Source organism: Ursus arctos, unplaced genomic scaffold, assembly GCF_023065955.2.
Source record: "Ursus arctos isolate Adak ecotype North America unplaced genomic scaffold, UrsArc2.0 scaffold_31, whole genome shotgun sequence".
Classification (NCBI taxonomy): Eukaryota; Metazoa; Chordata; class Mammalia; order Carnivora; family Ursidae; genus Ursus; species Ursus arctos.
The window spans coordinates 17,509,630-17,531,611 of NW_026622997.1; the positions used below are offsets into that span (position 1 = coordinate 17,509,630).

A 21,982-nucleotide genomic window follows, 5' to 3' on the forward strand; every position below is an offset into this window, starting at 1 on the left:
AGATAAAGAAATTGAGGATTGGGGGTAATTAACTTGCTCAGGGTCTACATTATGACAGAAGAGGGACCGGAACACAGATTCATCTGACACCAGATCTAAGTTTAGTTTTTCTTCCTATTACCTCCAAATCCCACTTCATCACCATTCTCCGTACTTATGCCTTATTTCTTTGCCTTAACGGTTATCACAAGTATTTGCAGTACAAAATCAGGTGAAGTTTGAGAGGAGATAATTTGGATGTAAATATAAGATGCTTATTAGATTTCACAGCAAAAAGCTAAGAGGATGTATTTAGAAACAACTGATCAACCAAGCAACAAAATCAGAAACGAAAGGAATACTGTGTCAAAATACTGAGAAATAGAATTGCACTGGATTTGGGAAATAAATGGTAATGCAATGTGCGCAAATGTACTGATTCTTAATCAACAAAACTAGCAAGTTCTTACAGTTTCAAGCTGGAAAGTGAGATACTTGTTACAACCCTCTCATTTCACCACTGAGAAAACAGACCTAAAGAGTGAGAGGGATTTATCCGAAAGCACAAAACTTCTTAATGATACACATAAAGCAATTGATGCAAGCCTCTCCATTTCTAGCACAGTATTCTTTCCATTAAACTCCATTACAAAATTATGAAATACTTTAAAACAAAAGTATATGAAGCCAAAGACTCTTAATAAAGATAACAACAGAGTGCAAGGCAATCTTGTTAGGCAGAATTTATAATTCTGATATTCAGCATTGCCCAGAGATGCTTTAAAAATGTTTTGTTTGCTAAGCTAAATTTTTCTGACAAATTCAAGAAAATAATCATATCAACACTATAGAAGAAAACGGACATTCAGGATTACTGATAAAATTGTGCCATCAAAAAGTGTAAAATATTCCTGTGACAAAACATGCCATAAATGTCAAGACAAATGAACTTCATTGCAAAGAAATGTGCTGCACATATAAGAAAGGATCAACATTCTCAAGTAAACAATATTTTCATAATACAGGACAAAGATTAACAGACCAACTCAATTTCTTTTAAGTGGTGACAGGTATACAGGCAATTTGCAGAAGGAATATAAAATGACAATAAAAATAGGAAGACACTTAACCTCAATTTCCTAAAATACAAATCAAAACAAGAAGAGCTTTTTTTTGCACATTAAGATTTAAAAGACTGAAAACACCCAGTGTTGATTGAAGGTTGAGACAATAAGCCCTCTCATTAACTATACACAGAAATATAAAATGATACAATCTTTTAAGAAAGAAATCTGGCAAAGTCTATGAAAACTGACAAAGCAATTTCACTTGTAAGAATGAAATCCGACAGAGAAACAAACATGTGCAAAGATATATATGCCCAGCAGCATTATTTTAATGGCAAAATATTAAAAAGAAATGTCCATTCACAGGTGGTATTACATACCACATTCAGTGAAACTCAGACTCTAATAACTGTAAGATATATCGTCATTTTATGTCAAAGGAAAAACAATGCCCATTAAATCTGACAGGCCATAGATTCTAACTAAGATGCACCCTTACCTGCATACTTTTCATGTCAAAGTATGAAAAATGTACATCTTAGAAGTTGTGGCAGTACATCATACAGTAAGATATTATACAAAAGTAAGAGTAAAACATCTGTATACTCACACAGAAAGATGTCATATATATTACTAAATGAAGACCGCAAGCTAGAGACCACACAAACTATGACCCTACCTTTTCTGTAAGCGTTTAAATAATGGACAGACTGGCTAACGTAAGTTTAGAAACAGACCTGGAAGGATATACGCTCAGATCAACACGGTCATCTGAACAGGTTGGGATTACGAGAAACTTCTCTTTTGTACATTTCTGTATTTATAAACATTTATTATTTGAATACTTAACACTATATATTACTTCTGTAATCAGAATGTGATAAAAAACTAGAAGTTGTAAAGCTAGCTGGGGTCAATGAAAAGTAACTATTTTTTATACTACTTACTCAACTTTAAACCTGAAGAATTGGAGAGAAGGGAATTAGCCCTTAACTGGCTAAACTATACACATTTAAAAATATACATATAACAGATTTTTTTAACTTGCTAGACTGTAGATTTCTAAAAATAGAACGATGCAATGTTTTTACTGTAACCACAGAGCTGTGCAACCATCACCGCCATTTAATTTTACAACATTCTCATCATTCCAAAAAGTAACCTTGCACCTATTAGCAGTCCCTTCCCACCCCTCCCCATCCCGTAACCCTCAAGAACCACTTTCTGACCCTACAGATCTGCCTATTCCGGACATTTCATACAAACGGAATTATATAATATGTGGTCTTTCTAATTTTAGCATAATGCTTTCAAGGTTCTTCCATGATGTAGCATGGATCTAGGCTGTGGATTTATGTAAAACAATGTTTTCTAGGAAACTTTCTAAATTTAAAAGAAAATCACCCCTTCTAGAATTAGAAAAAACAAAAATAACTTCCATCTCTATGAAGAGAATAAAAAAAAGATCTCCTAATTTCTATTAACCTATAAAAAATACAGATCCAAAAAATAGCCAAAAGCTATACACAAAATCATATTCTCAATAGCATAATTTTGTTCTATTTTAAAGATGTTTTCTAATGAAAATAGCAAATAATGTAACTAATAAAACGTAGATTTCAAATCAGCTGAAAGAACTGGAAAGCAGCATCATTTTAAATGAGAGAAGCTTCTGTAAAACGAATTGACCCAATCCCAAAGTGAATTAGTTTAGAGATGGACACTTCTCGAACTGGTGAGGTGAGCTGAGGAAGAAAGATCATTCTGAGACAAGGTTTTCAAAGCGGTGTAAACACCCCAGGTTCCATGATTAAGTGCACCACGGTCTAGATAAACTTTTGTTCTGTAAATATACTCTCAGAATTTAATGCTACAACTGGCTAGTGAGAGATCACAGGTACAGAACATACAAACGCTTCTTTGGTGGGGCCCTCAAGGGAAAGACTTTTTTTTTTTCCTTTTTAAGTAGCAGAATGTTGTGCTACATGCAGGAGTCCCAGAAGATCTCAGAGTCACAAAAATAAAAAGCTCTCAGAACCAGTGTATTAAAAAAACACAAAACCTTGTAACAACCACCATAACTGCCACTTTACCCACTGTTGTTACAAAGCTGAATATCACCACTGCTTAATTATAGACAAGGCAAAAAACATAACTAGTGATTCTAAAATGGGACAAAAATAATCAGAAGACTACACAAAAATAGTCAACATGTCTACAACCAGCTTAGCGTTTTCCAAATCATCACCACTTGTACAAGCAAGGAACAAAAGCTCATAAAACATCTGCTTGCTCTGACAATTGGTTTTACTTGTTTAGGGCCACAAAGAGGTAAAAAAACAAAACAAAACAAAAAAACCCACAACACCCAACAAGTTGAGCCCTTCAGCCAACTGCAAATGCAACACAGTGTTGCCCACAGCCTCTGACAGTTCTGAGCCACACCGCCCTGCACCAACCCACCGGCAGCCGCACCGGCAGCCTCCCCTCCACGAAGCACATGATCCCAGTCCCACGTGTCCACTTACGCCTGTGATGACTACGTTACTTGTCCTCCCTTTAGATTAACTTGTGTGCTTGCTACCGGAATCATTCTCATCAGCGAATAAACATCCCGGTAAATCAAAAAAATCTTTCATTGCCTATACTTCCGCCACGAGCTACCATATCCCACTTGCTTCCTATTTCAGTTGAAATCCTCCACAAAGTTGTCCCTACTTTGTGATTTCCCTCCTCGTTTTCGCTCTTAAATCCTTTCCGATCAGGATTTCTTGATCACTCACTCTACTGAAACTGTGTCAAAGTCACCAGCACCCTCTACTCTGCTAAACCCGCGGGTCCAATTCTCCGTCCTTAGCCTACCTGTCGTATCACAGGGACATCTCACACAGTTGATTTTGCCTTTCTTCTAGAGATGCTTTCCTCCTCACTTGGCTTTGAGGACACACCCAATTCTAACTAAGTCTTCCTCCTACCTCACGGATTGCTCCTTCTCAATCTCCCTTTGGTGGTTGCTTCTCTTCTCCCAAACATGCATGCCCCTCTTCTCTGCCTACACACACTCCCTTGTCGATGTCATCTGGTCTCATGACTTTAAACACGGAAATGCCAAGGATTCCCAAATTTTTGTCTCCAGTCCAGATCACTCTCTTGAATTCTAGGCTTACAGGGCCAACTGTACACTTGGGAATTCCATTTAACTTATCCAAGACTGATCTCCAGATTCCCCTCCCCCGCCCCCCCCCAACCTGCTCTGTCTATATACGGCCTTCGGCCTTCTCTGTATCAGTAAGTGGCATCGCCATTCTTTCCATTCCTCAGGCCAAGAATCTCAAAGCCCTATCCTCTCATATTTTCACATCCAATCCTTCAGAAAATTCTCTTGGCTCTCAGTTGGGATTTTTTTTCAAATGATATTTTTTAATTTTTTAATTTAACTCTTTAATCTACCTGAAACTTACTTTGGCATAAATATAAGATAAAATCCTAAGATTACACACTTTTTCAAAAAGATAAACACTGGCTCCATTACTGCTTATTAAATAATGCTTCCTAGTGAACACGTTGATTTTAGACTCCACATTTTCCTTGGCTTATTAGCACAGTTGTTCTCTATTATAACTTTGATTTCTTCTGGGTTTTTTTTCCTAGAATTTTCTTCAGGAATATTAATAATCTATAGATGGGATGACTATTCTCTGCCTCTGATTCTCCTTTGTCAAACATCTCTGAAACTGAAATGTGTCCTGTAAGCACTGGTACCTCACATCTGTCTGCTCAGACAGCTGTCACTGCCCACACAGGTGTGAATCTACTGAAATAAGCTCTCTCTAAACTCTGGAACTTGACTGTTTCCTGGTGAAACAGCTGGATAATTGCTACCTCTAAGACATTTTAGTCAACAAGTTATGTATGGACCAAATAAGAAATATCAGAATCCCGGTTGTTGTAGTGCCTTCTGGTAATATTAAAAATTGATAGCATCAGAGCCTGCACAATGCAATCAGAAGCTTGGAAGAAAATGCCAGAGACATACTGGAGAGCTCTTAAGAAGTGTTCTGGATGGCACAGAAGATAGCATCACATAGAAAACTACAGACATCAGCTCTAAAAAAGTGGTTTAAAAGACTGGACTCAAAACTTGAAGTTTGGGGGAATACCTTAATCAAGCTCTATTCCTTATGTCATTATTTGCAGGTGTGCAACAAGTGATACTGATTAAAAACCTTTACTTAAATACCCCAAAATTCTAAGTGATAACAAAGCATCCTATCCTAGTTTGTTAGGTCTCCCCCCCCATTAGCGTTATACATCATGCATGTTACAATGCGCAGTCTGCCTCGGTAAACAAGGTATCTAGAATCAAAGCAGTTCTCTGATCTCTAATGATGTGCGTCACCATCACCCGCTGCCCGAATTTCTGCAAGAGCCTCCTCACGGGTCCGCCTGCTTCTGCCCTAAATCCTGCCCCAGTCTACTGTTCAAGCAGCAGTCGAAAGCATCAGCGATCCTTTAAAACTGAAGCTACCCCGTGAGAACTGAGACTCTGCAGTGCCTTTGCACGTCACTCAAAGGAAATGCCTAGGTACTTACAAGGGCCCTCCGGGTCTCCATGATCTCGCTAACCACCCCCCGCCCCCAGGATCTCGGACTCAGCTAGCACACTCTGTCTTCGTCCCCTCTCTGGGCCCCTTCCTTAGTCGGGCTCCTCTAACTGTTCCTCTGCCTGGGGACACTCTTGCTCTCCCTACTCATCCCGTGGGCTCCCTCGCTTTGTCCCAAGTCTCTGCTCAAGTCCTCCTTGGCAAACCTTGGCCAAGGGGGGCAAACCGCACAGCCCGTGTTCTGTCTTTGGTACTCCCACCTCCTTTTCCTCTTTCTTTAAAAAGTACCTGCGCCACCTTTTAAAATGTTGTAATTTGTTTTTAATGGACTGTTTACTCCTATTCCCCAGCTTGAACACTGCAAGAGGACAGAGACCTTCTCCGTTCTGATGCCTCCCCGGCGCACAGCCTTCCCCACAGCGGGCACTCAGTACGCGCTGTGTTGATAAATGCCCATGACCGCTGTGCAGCTTCTTGCCGAAAAGTTCAGCAACACCAAAGAAACATATTTCAAGTGAATGCGGTGACAGTGACATTACAAGGTGTATTGAAGTCATCAATTCTGATTTATTTTTTTAGCTACAACGAAATTCCCTTGTTCCAGGGCACCCGGTGCCCTTTGGAGCCTAATTTCTGAAGGTACACAGCAACGGTGGCTAGAGAAAGGATCTCTAGTCTAGGCATCGCCTATAAACTTGTTAGATATCAGGAAGACGGAATTCCAACCATGCTTAATACTAGTTTCTTTATACTTCTTTTAATTAAAAATACAAAACAGCTTTTAAAAGAAAGTATGTCTTACCGGTAGGTCGGTGAAAGCAATACCTAAAAAACAAACAAAACAAAACAAAACAAAAAAAAAGTGGCATTAGACACGGTTTTTCAAAGGCAGACGATAGTGACAAGCTGAATTTATAACTGAAAACAAGGGAAGGAATGGCAAAGGAAGGAAAGGAAAAAATTTTAAAGCTAAATACAAAATAATGAGACTAGTATTTTTCTCAGTAATGCCAACAGAGGTCTGAGTGAAAGCTCTATCTCCTTTCAAGATCCGCATCCTTGTTAGTCACACACCAGTGTTATTTCTGGAGCACTGCGACTTTCTCCAGGACTCTGGTTTCAGATGTACCTTCTAAGCTATGTCAAGAACCATATAAGAAAACTGGTTGCAAAATAGTCACATCTGATTTTTGACCAACACCCAAGCTGCTTTACCCAGTCTTATCACTTAATCTTCCTCACCTAGATTTCGCTTTTAAGTAATTTTGGGGGGGAGGGAAAGAAGAGATTTTTTTGTTACCAAGAAAAAAAAGTGAACGATGCAAAATACAGTACTTCTGTTTCTTAAAAAAAATTTTTTTTCTCACGAAAGTACATTGTTAAGTAACTTTGGACTATTCTGCAAAAAAACTTGATTTCTCATTCAAAGGATCAAGGTTTATACAGTTGAGAATTTCTCATCAATGTCCTCTGACAGTAATTTCAGCATAGTCACGTTCCAGATACGAGTCACAGGAGTAAGTCTACTGGCATCCCAAAGTGATGACTTAATATATTATCTCTCTTCAAATATTTAAATATATTACTTAGCTGAAAATAAAATAAATAAACCAAATATTTCTGTAGGACCTCATGTTTAAAAAAGACTGAGCTCTAGAAAAACAGGAGATAGTCAGTTACTCTCAATTCTTCCAGTCTAAACACACATTAAAACAAAACAAAAAAACCACACCAGCACCACTACCTCTCCCATGTTGATCGCCATCTAAAATTTGAGGGCGTTTCTATCAAATTATCTTTTAAGGTCTCTTCCCACTTGAGATTTTATGGCTCTGTAAATGTGCTGTGCCATCAGAAAACAGAATTAGCTGACTCTACCAATCAAAGTAATAAAATTAAAAGACAAAATGACTATGCCACTCTACTATATGGTTTTTAATAAATGTGTAAAAATAGTGGTTTGTAGTTAAGTCCTGTTTTTATGACTTCTAAAAAACTAGTAAATTCATGTTGGCTTGTCAAAAGAAAGCAAAGCTGGAGGTCCCCCAAGCCCCCCATAAAACATCAATTACTTTTAGCTTCATTAATAAATAGAAAGCAAAGTGACTACAGCCAAATATGGAAATTTATTCTAAAATTTTCAGGAAACTAAAAAGGGTACAGAAAACAACAGAGAATATTTTAATCAAATATTACCAATCATATCTTAGTATCTTAATCATAATTTAGCAGCCTAAAAAAATTTCCCCAAAGAGGTCTATTATAGAAAAGACTGTCTACTTTTACAGTTTTAGCCAAAATTCCTTTTTGTTAGTAATTACTGAAATCCTGTCTTTACCAAAAACTCTAATGAGAAACACAACTCAATCCCACAGGTTTACATGTTTGAACACTGCCAAATACAGCCACCACAACCTGTACACATTCAGACCACAGAAAGATGCCACTTTTGTAAGTTAGCAGATTTAAATTTTACACGGAAGACAATTTTTTTTATATTTCTAATTTTCTGATTTGTCAAGAGGCTTTTCAAAAAGTGATCTCCAATTGATGACATTCAATAAAAGTAAAAAATTTCCAATTAAGTTAACCAAGATACTGAACTGCTTCTCTATTTTCTCAAATAAAAACCTTTCCATTTCTATTTCTATAATCAGTAAATATGTATTTTGAAACAGAAACTAAAGATGTTTCAGCATTTGGGTAGAAATAATCCACTTCAGGAAATACAAAACAACAGTACGTATATTTTTATCTTCTAGATGCTAGAATTCAGACCAGAGGGAAGCATACTTCTGCAAAGACCCAGAGAATAAGTAAATCTCTTCTGCTCTCCAGGCTCTACAGTCTCCATCACAAGCACTCAGTTCCGCCACTGGACAGGAAAGCGCTGCCCACATTACACAAACGAATTGGTGTGGCTTTGTTCCCATGCAACTCGACTTAAAGCACAGACAGGAGACCAATCTGGATCACGGTCTGTGGCCTGCTGTCCTCTGTTCTAGAGGAGTAACTTGTTACTACTGCATCCCCAGCATCCAGCCCAGACTCGGGCAATGAGAATAAACAACATGAATGAGTACTCACTATGTGCCAGGCAATCACCTAAGAACTTTGCATGGATCATTTCAGTCTAAAAAAGGGAGGTATTATAGCGGTCCTATTTTACAAATTGAGGAACAGAAATATTAACTTGCATACGGTCACATGGCCTAAGCCAGGAGACAAACCCAGGCAACTGAAGAACCATGTTAATGGCTCTTAGAATCGCCACTCTATGGGCTTAATAAACATTAAATATATAAATGAATACTGACAAACGCCTCAAAAATTTACTTAAAATTAGAACATGATTTTATCATTAAGTACCCTTTTCTTAAGAAGTATCTCACATTTTAAAAATAGTTCTCTTATTCAAGAGAAAATCTCAACATAAATGTTTGTGAAAGTCTAATAAGAAACAAATAAAATCACATCACCTATGATCTTTCCATCTCCCAAAACAAAATTTCTTCTCTGGAATAAAGTTTTAGAAAACTGTAAAAAGACTAATTTTGGTTTTAAAAACATGCCTTTTGCATTTCTGAATCAAAGATCATACCTAAAAGCAGATTTCTGCAGTTTAATTTAAGATCAAATATCTTAAGCAACCAAGGCAACTAAGACCATCCTGGGTTAAATGCTTTGATAAGTCAGAGCCAGAATAGTAACAAGGAATCAACTAAAGAGGCTGAATCCTTTGGGAACTGGTTGGCCACAGCAATCAAATCACATATACACATTCTTGCCTGGTGTCCTGAATCAACACTCTTGACAACAATGACAATAAAAGGGTCTACTGTGGACTTGGGACAAACTTTATGTCAGATAAGACAGGACTTCAAAATCAATATTCATAATTAGAAGGAAAAGATTTAAGCTGAATATCAAAGTGAAGATACTAATTTTACATCAGGAATATGCTGAGACACTAAAAAGGATATAGCTATTACCACTGTAGCCAGAAATTTAGAATTTTCTACTATGAAATGAAAGATACAACGGTTTTTGCGTTATATGAAAGAACATCTATTATATGCCTAAGGACACTATTTGCTGTCTCATTTTTAAGTACTATTTACGCGCACACTGAAATCTCTGCCTTCTCAGGCTAGTTTTTGCGTCCTTTTGCTTTACCTCATCAGAAGTAATTTGCTTCGAATCAAGACTTTTCAAATAACGTGAAACCATTTTATTTTTTAAGCATCAGTCTTACTATCCTTTATAGTTTCTGTATAGAAACAAAAACAAAAAACTTCTAGGAAAAGGGAGTATAACAACCACACAGAATCCTCAATTTGAAGAGCTGCAGGTGCATATGCAACTAAAAAGCCTAATTTTCTACTAGTCTTAGAATGGATAGGCTTCTTTGTGTTTTTATTACTTTATTTTTTTATTCGCCATCTGTCTTTTATCCTTAGAAATTTTGCTGTTATGGTTTTAATTCTGCTCCGTTCTGCAGAACTTTAGTCATCACTGTTAGCAGGCCTGTCCTTTTAGGTCAAATGCCTTTTGTTTGGTTGACAGCATCAAGCCTTTCCTTCGTTATTACCCCATACTACACTAAAAACTGACAGCCTTTTTTCTCTCAGTACCTGTTACCTACAGAACTCAGTCAAACTATGAAGTGTTTAGTGTTTTACTCAAAGCAGAAAACACTTAGCATTTCTATTACTTGAATAAATATGTGAGCATGGGGATTATTTTCACAGTTATTCCCATACACGTGATACAATGTGGCTTTCACAGAACACAAATTTTCACCATTTCCTCAACTTCCACCTGAAAAGAACAAAGAAAGAATGTCCAGAGGCATGTATCTATAATCGAGGACTACATAATACACGTGACTACCATGCTGTAAGTACAATAATCACAATATTTGATTATTTTACATGCAATACATTATCTTAGTACCTAAACTATGTCCATTCTTGGTGTAGAAGCAGGTATTGTTGATAAGGTTAACACAACAGCCAATGACATCACCAGTCGTAAAAGTTGGTCCATAAGGTTGTCCCGTTCCAGAAGAACAAAATGAATGTCCATCATCCCCATGATAACCATATGAATGTTTATCCCAGCCTAAAGAGAAAGTTCCAGTATATTTACAATGAAAAGTAAGGTTCCTCTGTACTAGAGCTATTCACTAAGATTATGACAAGAAAAGCAAGAATGGTACAATAGATGATAGCACAGAGATAAAATTCCCAAATGTACATGTAAATTCCCAACAATTACACCACATGATTTCTACATTAAAATACTGCTTACAACACTAAGGAAAATAAATCTGCCACACAGAAGACTAAAACATGTATTAAACAAGACTCCTACCATTAAAAAAAAAAAATAGCAAGACACATTTTCCATGCATATTTCCTTTGCTAACAGACCAAAGGAATTTTGCTCTGATTTGATTTAAACACACACACACACACACACACACACACACACACAGTTTAATATAAAGTAGAAGATTTTTCTATTTTCAAAAAGTTTCCCCCAAATTAATTTTTAACATTAGTAAATAGAATACCGGAAAGTATAATTCAAGAATCAGTTGCATCTGATGAATGGTTTTGGGAAACAGTTCTGCCATCTCAATTGACACCTTCCTTAGTTTACTTTTACTATTAGCCTACATTCCCAGAATATTACACAAATGAAAACAGGTTAAAAGCCAGGAATGTGCTGGGTAGCAAAGAGAATCAATCACATTAAAATATTTAAAGTAGTTGATATGACTATGTAATGTAAAATACCAAAACAAAACAAAGCAAGCAAAAACATAAAACAACAAAATGCATGGTAGATGTAAGTTTTGCTGAATAGCACAAAATTAAAATTTTTTAAAACCACTTGGCTTCCACTTTGAACTCATGACACAGGAGATTAAAAATACAGAAAATCAATGTATTTAACTATTTCAAATTATTACTTCAAATTTTTAGCCAGAAAAGATGTAGCCATAAGACAGTACTATAATTCAACGATAAGTACCTGGTAGTCTATTCATGTTCACACCTTGAGCAGAAAGACCAATTCCCATGTAACTGTTAAAAAAAGAAAGGGGGGGGGGAGAGGAAGAAAAGCAGGTTATTATAACCATATATGTAAAAATTACCAAATACTCTGACACATATCAGAACCCAACCCAAGTTGAAACTCACAGGACAGCTACAAAAAAGTTCTACAATTCATAACAGCAAAAAAGGCAATATTAAGCAACAATAAAACCCAGATTCACAGTAAATTTCCATAGCACTAATTCATAAATACACCCAAAGTACTAGTAATAATTACGCACTCCACTAACAACTACAAAAACCTTTCAACTTATCTACATGTAAATATTTAGGATTAAGACTTCTAATAAAGAGTATAGGGGGACTTGTGGAAGAAAAAAGAAACAATAATTAGGAAACGATTATATTTCTAGAAAGACAGAGTAATAATCTAGACCATAAAGAAAGGGACATGGATACGTATTTGGAAAAAATGTCAAATTCATATAAAAACATCGGAAATATTTAATAAAATTACATTTACAAGTATGTACTATATGGTATCCATGTACTGGTTTTCTCAGAGTTTGGCAAAATGACAAAATCAAATTAGACATGGGATTCTTAGTTTTTAATTTATCAAACTAAAAGAATAAAATTACCTCCAAAAAAAGAAATATAAAAGGAAAAAGTATTAAGGCATGCGATTCATTTTTAAAAGCTTGTAAAATACTAATAAAACCTGATAAAGATAGCAGATGCAAAAAAAGAAAAAAAAAGAAAGAAAGAGGCAAACCACCAACTAAATAAAAGAATAAAGTAAATCCAGTTTGTGAAAAGGTTAATTGACTATGATTAAAATGGCACTTGATAAATTTCAACTACCATTTTTATTTTTGCTAAGATATTACTTATTTATTTGAGAGAGAGAGACACACAGAGTGTGAGCAGGGTGAGAGGAGCAGACCCCCCACTGAGCAGGGACCCTGATACCGGCCTTGATCCAGAGACTCCAGGATCATGACCTGAGCTGAAGACAGCCGCTTAACTGATTGAGCCACCCAGGCGCCCCTCAGCTACCATTTTTAATAAAAACTCAAGCAAAATAAAATGAAACTAAAATATGACACATTTTCCCAAATCTAATACAGCAAGATACTCAACAGTAAACACTGAAGCCATTTCCACTTAAAACAGGACATGGAATTGTCTACAACTGTTAAACATTATTCTGAAGGTTTCAGATAATTTAATAATATAATGAAAACAACCAGTATAATATTAAAAGATATAAAATAATCTTTATTTGTAGTTGCCATGATTATATACATAGAAAACTACAGAAACTACTAAAAGCTTTTAGAATTACAGTTGACCCTTGAATACTGGAGGGGCGGGAGGGGGCTGGGGTGCTGACTCCCATGTGGTCAAACATCCATGTATAACTTGATTCCCCCAAAACTTAACTACTGGGAGAGCCTGGGTGGCTCAGTTGGTTAAGCGTCTGCCTTCGGCTCAGGTCATGATCTCTGAGGCCCTGGGATTAAGTCCAGCATCGGCTCCAGGCTCCCTGTCTATGGGGAGTCTGTTTTTTCTCTCCCTCTGCCCCTGACCCCCACTTGTGTTCTCTGAGATAAAATCTTTATTAAAAAAAAAAAAAGAAAGAAAAAAAAAAAAAGAAAGAAACCCCAAAACTTAACTACTAATAGTCTGCTATTGACACCTTATGGATAACACAAACAGTGAACTGACATGTATTTTGCAGATTATGTATATTATATACTGTACTATTAGAATAAGGTCATAAGGAAGAAAAAAGAAAATGCTAAGAAAATCATAAGGAAAATATATCTATAGCACTGCGCTGTATTTACTGGAAAAAAATCTGCATGTAAGTGTACCCATGCAGATCAAACCTGTGTCGTTCAGAGGTCAAGTATAATGAAGTTTTTCGGCAAAGTGACTGGATATTAAAAAAAAACACAAAAATTTAAATTTCTCTTCTAGTAGTACCAGGTAGAGAAAAAAAGTAGTGTAAACATACCAGTCACAAAACTACAGAAATCATAAAATGGGAATCTCAAGTATGGCATAAAAATAATATATAAAAAGCGTAAATAAATGGATATACTATGTATATCTGGATAACTTGACAGTACAAAAAGACTTATCTTTCCAAAATTAATATATACATGTAATAAGACTTAAGAAAGATTCCCAATAAATTTTCAAAACCAGAAAATGATTTTAAAGCTCATATGTAAAAATACAGAATTTTAATCAAGAAGAACAATATTTTCAAAAGGAAAAATAACTTTGTGTTTGCCCGACCAGATAGTAAAACTCTGAGCGAGCTGAACTCACGAAAGCAGTATTACTATCAAGAGCAGGTATCAAGTGAGATAAGAGTGACAAAACATCAAGAAACAACATTTAGATACACGGTCAGAAAGATTTATTAAGTGTGTATTTTAGCTCAGCCCCTCTGTTCCAAACAGAACCTACAATTTAAGTACTGGGAGGGAAAAATTACTTAAGAAGGTACAAGACTCAAGTCTTCGAGGAGAAGAAATACAAAGCTGCGAGCAGGGATACGGCTAGGGACCAGCAAAGCTCTGGGTTTATGAGCACTCGTGATGCCTACAAGTTTCCCCTTCTGAGGACACAAGGACTTAAAATGTTCCACAAGAGAACATCAGCCATGCTCACTGCTTAAAGCCAAAAACTGGCTTTACGAAAGGCTCCTGAAAGAAGATGTGGAAACGCTGACACCATCTGTTGCCTTGGTTAAAGCTTGTCGGACACCACGGTCTACTTAAGAGAAGTAGACGTCTCTTGACTAATATGGAACAAAGCAGTCGAACAGATCAGTGACTGAATTGGCAAGGCTGCTAGTTCACCTTGAAAAGGGACCTGAGAACTCCAATGTACACCTGCTTTTAGTCTGGGGGCCCAGGTGTTAGAAAGTACAAACTGTAATAAAAAGAAAATAAGTATAGAAAAAGATGAACAAAATGAAGAAAACCTTTAGATTTCCCAATCAAAATGAGACTACAAAAGCAAAATTCTAGAATACCCAAATATGAAGAAGGCCAGGGAAATACGTAACTGCAACAAGAATGCATTCTAGATGACACGAACAAGTGGACAGTAAGACAAAGAGGATATTTTAAAAAGTACATTTAGGATATGTAGAAGAGGGGCGCCTGGGTGGCTCAGTCGTTAAGCGTCTGCCTTCGGCTCGGGGCGTGATCCCAGCGTTCTGGGATCGAGCCCCACATCAGGCTCCTCTGATATGAGCCTGCTTCTTCCTCTCCCACTCCCCCTGCTTGTGTTCCCTCTCTTGCTGCTGTCTCTATCTCTGTCAAATAAATAAATAAAATCTTTAAAAGAAAAAAAAAAAAAGGTCTAACATACATGTAACCAGAGTCCCACAAGGAGAAAAAGAGAGTGGGTTAAAAATTTTGAGAAAAATTTCCCAGATTTGGGAAAAAGAAAAACATTTATAAATTCATAAGCCTGGCAAACCTCAGCAGGTTAAATGCAAAAAAAAGCACACCTAGGCACAAATCACAGTCGAACTAAAAACAAACAAACAAACAAACAAACAAGAGAGACAGACACTGAAAGCAGCCAGGAGACAAAAAAAGACATTTTACTGTCACAGGAACACTGAGCTGAACACTCAGGTGCACATTTCTCACAAGAATATATGAAGCCCAGAAGACAGTGAAATGAAATCTCTACCAAACTGAAGCTGGGGGAAGCGGGACTCATGCTATATTATCACATTTAAGGTCCTTAAATTCACTGCACTATACAAAATCATGCAGTAAAAACTACAGGGTTTATGGGAAAAAGTGGGGTTAAGAGCACAGCATTCCAAAACTCCATTAGTAACACGTTAAAGGAGAGAAGAACCCAATTTAAAAAACCCCTAATTTCAGTAAAAACAATTTTACACATGCTAAAGTGTTTAAAATACATCAACACTACAATAAATATGGCACTTTACACTGAAAAGACCTGAAGTTTACTTGGGGAAGTAGGTGACATAGCACTGTAGCTTGTGGGTTATTGTGAAGTGGTGGAAGCAAAGTTATTTGACGGGGGAAACCTGTACCAGCAGAGGTGGATGGGTGTGGCCTGTAACATGCAGTGAACCAACATGTTTGGTACATGTTTCAAGTGTGCAGGACATATAAAAACAAGCTCAAAGTCAACAGCAGTGAGGGAGTGACGAGATTTTTAAAGTACATGAACAAGGGGCGCCTGGGTGGCTCAGTCGTTAAGCGTCTGCCTTCGGCTCGGGGCGTGATCCTGGTGTTCTGGGATCGAGCCCCGCATCAGGCTCCTCCGCTATGAGCCTGCTTCTTCCTCTCCCACTCCCCCTGCTTGTGTTCCCTCTCTCTCTGGCTGTCTCTCTCCCCGTCAAATAAATAAAATCTTAAAAAAAAAAAAATAATAAAGTACATGAACAAGAAATTTATTATTGTGGTACTATGTGTTTAGCAAAGCAAACAGACATAAAAAATTTTCAGATCAATGTATCAATACAGGTATTTTCAAATTTCACATTTATTAGCATTTTTTAAATTATGGTTGTACCAAATATCAAATAACAGAGACTAAGAAGACTAGTTTAGTTTAATTCCTACTATAGATAGGTTTAAGTCTACTAGCTTGTTAGTTTCCCATCTGTTCTCTCCATTCATCCTTTCCTATGTTCTTTGTATTTTTCTATATTTAACCTTTGTAACTTTTTGCTATACACTTCAGTATTGTGTTAACAAACACCTTATAAGTGTGAAAAATGGCATCTTTAACATATTCTTGATTGAATTAGTATATTTATCACATGATGACAATGTAACGCAAAACTTCTTAAAGCCTGTTTACCTCTTCCCACACTTTTGCTACTGCTATCACTGTTTTTTTTTTATATGTCGCACACTCCACAAGAATGTCACCATTATTGCTTTATATAGTTAATGCCAGTTTACTCAATTAGATACACAACACACTTCTCATCAGAAACCACAGAAGCCAGAAGGCAGTGGGATGATATACTGCTCTGCTGAAAGAAAGCCTGGGAAGCAAGAATTCTATATGGAGCAAAACTGTACTTCAAAAATGGAGAAACTAAGATATTCCCAACTAAACAAAAACTGAAAATTTGTCACTAACAAACCTGAATAAGAACTAATAAGGCAGAAAAGGAAGGAAACTAGATAGTAACTCAAATCTACACAAAGCAAGGACCTCAACAGTAACAACATAGGTAAACATAAAAGTATAAATGACTTGTTTCTAACTCTCTTCTATCTAAAAAACATAAAGCAGTAATTGTAGCATTTTGGGTTTAAATTGCATACAGATATAATTTTATGACAATAATAGCAAAAAGGACAAGGGAGAAAAATAGATATACTATGGAGCAAACTTTAACATACTACTGAAATTAAGTTGGTATCAATCCAAATTATATTTTCATATTAAGATATTATCTGAGTAATCCTCCAGAGCAACCACTAAGAGAATAATTCCAGGGGCACCTGGGAGGCTCAGTCAGTTAAGCGTCTGACTCTTGGTTGTGGCTTAGGTCATGATATCGGGGTCCTGGGATCGAGCCCTGCATCAGGCTCTGCACTCAGCAGGGAGTCTGCTTGGGATTCTTTCTCTCCCTCTGCCCCTCTTTCTGTTCACTCACATTCTCTCAGATAGACAAATAAAGCTTTATATATTAAAAAAAAAAAGAACTCAAGAACTACAAAAAAGAAGCCACAATGCACTTAAAAGTTTCACTAGAAAACATCTAATACACACAAAAGAAAGCAACAAGGGAAGAACAGTGAACACATTAACAATAAATATCAAAATGGCAGACTTAAGTCCTATGTTATCAATAATGATAATAAATGCAAATGGATAAATAAGATCATCCTAACAAAAGGCAGAGATCCACTGAATAGTCTTTTTCTCTTTTGAAAAAAGATCCAGTGATATGTACTCCACAGAGGACACTTTAGATTTGCACACACAAACAGGGTGAAAGTAAAAGGAAGGAAAAAGACATACTAAACAGTAATCAAATGAGAGACTAGATGTCTATACTTATACCAGACAAAATAGACTTTAAGACAAAAGTTGTTAGTAAAAATTAAAGAACATATTTTATCACGATGAAAGGGTCAATACATCAAGACATAACAATTACACACAAATACAAACCTAGCAACAGAGTCCTATTTAAAGCTAAAACTCAAAGAATTAATATACACAATTCACAATAGTTGAAAACTTCAATAACTCACTTTGAATGATGGGTGGAATAACTGGACAGAAAATCAACAAGGAAACGCAAAACTGAACACAAATGTAAACCAACCAGAACTAATAGACATCTGCAGAAGTCTCCGCCAACCATGTGGGGACGAGACATGCTTCTCAAGAGCACACAGAAGAATCTCCAGGATCTATTGTTAGGCCATAAAACAAGCCTCAATAAATTTAAAATAACTGAAATTATACACAGTATATTCTCCAACCACAAGGAAATTAAACCAGAAATTACAAACACGAAAAATTTCAATGTACACAAACACGTGGAAACTAAACAACACGCTCCTAAAAAAAACAAAGAAATCACAGGGGAAATTAGAAAATACTTAGAAATGAATGAGAATGAAAACGTAACACATCAAAACTTGTGGGATGAGTCTAAAGTGGTACTCAGAAGGAAATTTATAGCTGCAATTGCCTATATTTAAAAAAGACATATCTCAGGGCACCTGGCTGACTCAGTCAGTAGAGTGTGCAACTCTTGATTTCAGGGTTGTTGAACTCAAGCCCCATGTTGGGTGTAGAGATCACTTAAAAATAAAATCTTAAAGAAATATCTCTATAATCCAACTTTCTACTTTGAGAAACGAGATAATTAAAAACAAACAAACAAACCTAAAAAACCCAAAGCAGGCAATGGGAAGGAAATAATAAAGATTAGAGCAGAAATAAATGACATAAAGATCAGAAAAACAAAAGAATCAATGAATTCAAAAGTTGGTTCTACTAAGAGGAAAAAAGACTCAATCAAATCGGGAACAAAAGAATGTAATTACTACCAAAGTAAAAAAAGATTTTAAGGAAATAAAAAGAATTATAAGAAAATACTATGAACTATACAGCAACACATTACATAACCTACTTAACTTAAAATGGACAAATTCCTAAAAGTCATAAACTACCAAAACTCAATAGCAACCTTAAAACTTCCCACAAAGAAAAGCTACGCTCAGATGGCTTCATTGGTAAATTCTACCAAACATAAAGAAAAATTATCACCAATTCTCAGACTCCTCCCAGTGTTACCCTATTATCCAAATCAAAGACACCACAAGAAAACAACAGAAACTATCCTTTATGAATATATGTGCTCAAATCTTCAACTAGCAAACCAAATCTGGCAACATACAAAAAGGATTATTACACATCATGACCAAGGGGAATTTATCCTAGAAATACGGGTTGGTTTAGAAACATAATCAATGTTATACACCATACTGAGAGAATGAAAAATATAAAAGCAACATGATCATTGACACAGAAAAAGAATTAAGACAAACTCCATCATCCCTTCTTTATAACAACACTCAACAAATTAGGAATAAAAGGGAACCTCCTAACCCGGTAAAAAGCATCTATTAAAAAAAATCCATACCTAACATCATACTTAATGGTAAAGGACTAGGGGCGCCTGGGTGGCTCAGTCGTTAAAGCATCTGTCTTCGGCTCAGGGCATGATCCCAGGGTCCTGGGATCGAGCCCCGCATCAGGCTCCCTGCTCTGCTGGGAGCCTGCTTCTTCATCTCCCACTCGCCCTCTTTGTGTTCCCTCTCTCACTGGCTGTCTGTCAAATAAATAAGTAAAATCTTTAAAAAAAAAAAAAAAGGTAAAAGACTAAATGCTTTCCCCTTGAACAAGAAAAGGATATCTTTGGGGCGCCTGGGTGGCACAGCGGTTAAGCGTCTGCCTTCGGCTCAGGGCATGATCCCGGCGTTATGGGATCGAGCCCCACATCAGGCTCCTCCGCTATGAGCCTGCTTCTTCCTCTCCCACTCCCCCTGCTTGTGTTCCCTCTCTCACTGGCTGTCTCTCTCTCTGTCGAATGAATAAATAAAATCTTTAAAAAAAAAAAAAGAAAGAAAAGGATATCTTCTTTTACCATTTCTATTCAACACAGGACTGGAGGTTCTAGCTTGGGCAGTAACGCAAGAAAAAGCAAAGCCATCCGTATTATAAAGATAGGAGTAACCATCCTCTGTTCACATACAACACCGTTTTGTACGTAAAAAATCCTAAAGAATCCTTACCAAAAAACGAATACACAAGTTCAACAAGACTGCAGGATACCAAGTTCAGTATGCAAAAATCAGTTTTGGGGCACCTGGGTGGCTCAGTTGGTTGGGGGTCCGATTTGGGCTTGGGTCATTGCCTCGGGATAGTGGGATCGAGCCCTACGTTGGCCTCCATGCTCAGCAAGGACTCTGCTTGGGATTCTCTCCGTCCCTCTCCCTTTGCCCCTTCCCCATGCTCATACGCTCACACTCTCTCTAAATTAATTAAATAAAATCTTAAAAGAAATCAGTTTTATTTCTACTCTTTAGCAACAATTTGAAAATGAATTTAAGAAAACAATTCCACTTACAACAGAATCAAGAATAAAAAAATCTAGAAATAAACTTAACCAAAAAGTGCAAGACTTGAACACTAAAAACTACAAAACATTGTTGAAAGAAATTAAAGAACACCTAAATAAATAGAAAGATAACCACATTCATGGCCTAGAAGAATACTATTAATGCTGTTAAGATGGTAATGCCGTCCTAATTAATCTAGAGATACAAGGCAATCCTTGTCAAAATTCTAACTTGCTTTCCTGCAGAAATTAACAAATTGATCCTGAAATTCATATGGAAATGCAGAGGGCCCAGGAGAACCAAAACAATCTTGCAAAAGAAAAAAACCTGGTGGACTCACACCTCACAATGTTAAAACTCACTAGAACGTTAAAATAATTAAGAGAGTGTATTATTACTGGCTTTAGAATAGACATATATATTAATGCAACAGAATTAAAGAGTTTAGAAAATAACCCTTAAATTTATGGTCAATTGATTTGGACAAGGAAAGACAATTTAATGGAAGGAAGATAGACTCTTCCAACAACTGACACTGGGACTAGATGCATCTATGCAAAAGAATGAAAGCAAAGCAACACCACAACACCACATATAAAAATTAACTCAAAATGTTTTTCTTAGACAAAAACACCAGAGTAAATCTTCATAACCTTGGATTAGGCAACAGTTTCTTAGATATTACACCAAAAACACAAGTAACGACAACAAAAAGACAAACCAGACTTCATAAAATTATAAAACTTGTGTGTGTGTTGAAGAATACTGTCAAGAAATTTGAAACAGGAGAAATATATGCAAATCATACAGCTGTTAGGGGATTTCTATCCAGAATACATAAACAACACTTACAACTTAGCAATAAAAAGAAAATCCAACTAAAATATGGGCAAAGGACCTGAATAGACATTTCTCCAAAGAAAATCTACAGATAGCTAATAAGTGCATGAAAAGATGCTCAATATCATTAGTCATTAGCGAAATGCAAATCAAAACCACTATGAGATCTCACTTTACACACCCTAAGAGGACCAGATTCAAGAATACATGTGTTGGCAAGAATGAGCATTTAGAATTTTCACAGTTGGTGACAATGAAAAACTGTGCAGTCACTTTGGAAAACTGTCTAGCAGTTCCTTTAAATGGTAATCATGGTTTCTTTATGACCCACCAATTCAACTCCTGGCATCTACCCAGGAGAAATGAAAACATATCCACACAAAACAAGTTACACAGCATCACTCATAATAGCCAAAAATATATTTCTACCTACTGACAAATGGATAAACAAACTGTGATATATCCTTACAATGCAATATTACTCGGGAACAAAACAGAACGGAATACTGATATATGCTACAGCAGGAATGAACTCTGAAAACATTATGTTATGATAAATAAGCCAGGGAGTGTCTGGGTGGTTCAGTCAGTTGAGTATCTATCTGGCTCTTCGTTTTGGCTCGGGTCCAGTCCTGATGTCTGATCTCAGGGTCATGGGGTTGTTCTCAGGAGAAATTCTGCTTCTCTCCCACTCCCCCTCTGCTCTTTCCCTCCTCTCTCTCTCTCTCTTTCTAAAATAAATGGATGGA

At 36.6% G+C, this 21,982-nt stretch overlaps 1 protein-coding gene across 1 annotated transcript in view; it reads right to left on the reverse strand.

Moving 5' to 3' along the window:
• The window catches only part of RANBP9 (RAN binding protein 9), an 88,320-nt gene that overhangs the window by 26,949 nt on the left and 39,389 nt on the right, over positions 1-21,982 (reverse strand). Inside the window, exons 3-5 of the mRNA XM_026511511.4 lie at positions 11,693-11,745; positions 10,607-10,774; positions 6,453-6,475 (exon numbers count right to left, since the gene is read on the reverse strand). Of these exons, the coding sequence (XP_026367296.2) occupies positions 6,453-6,475; positions 10,607-10,774; positions 11,693-11,745 (244 nt within the window). The remainder of the gene's footprint in view (positions 1-6,452; positions 6,476-10,606; positions 10,775-11,692; positions 11,746-21,982) is intronic.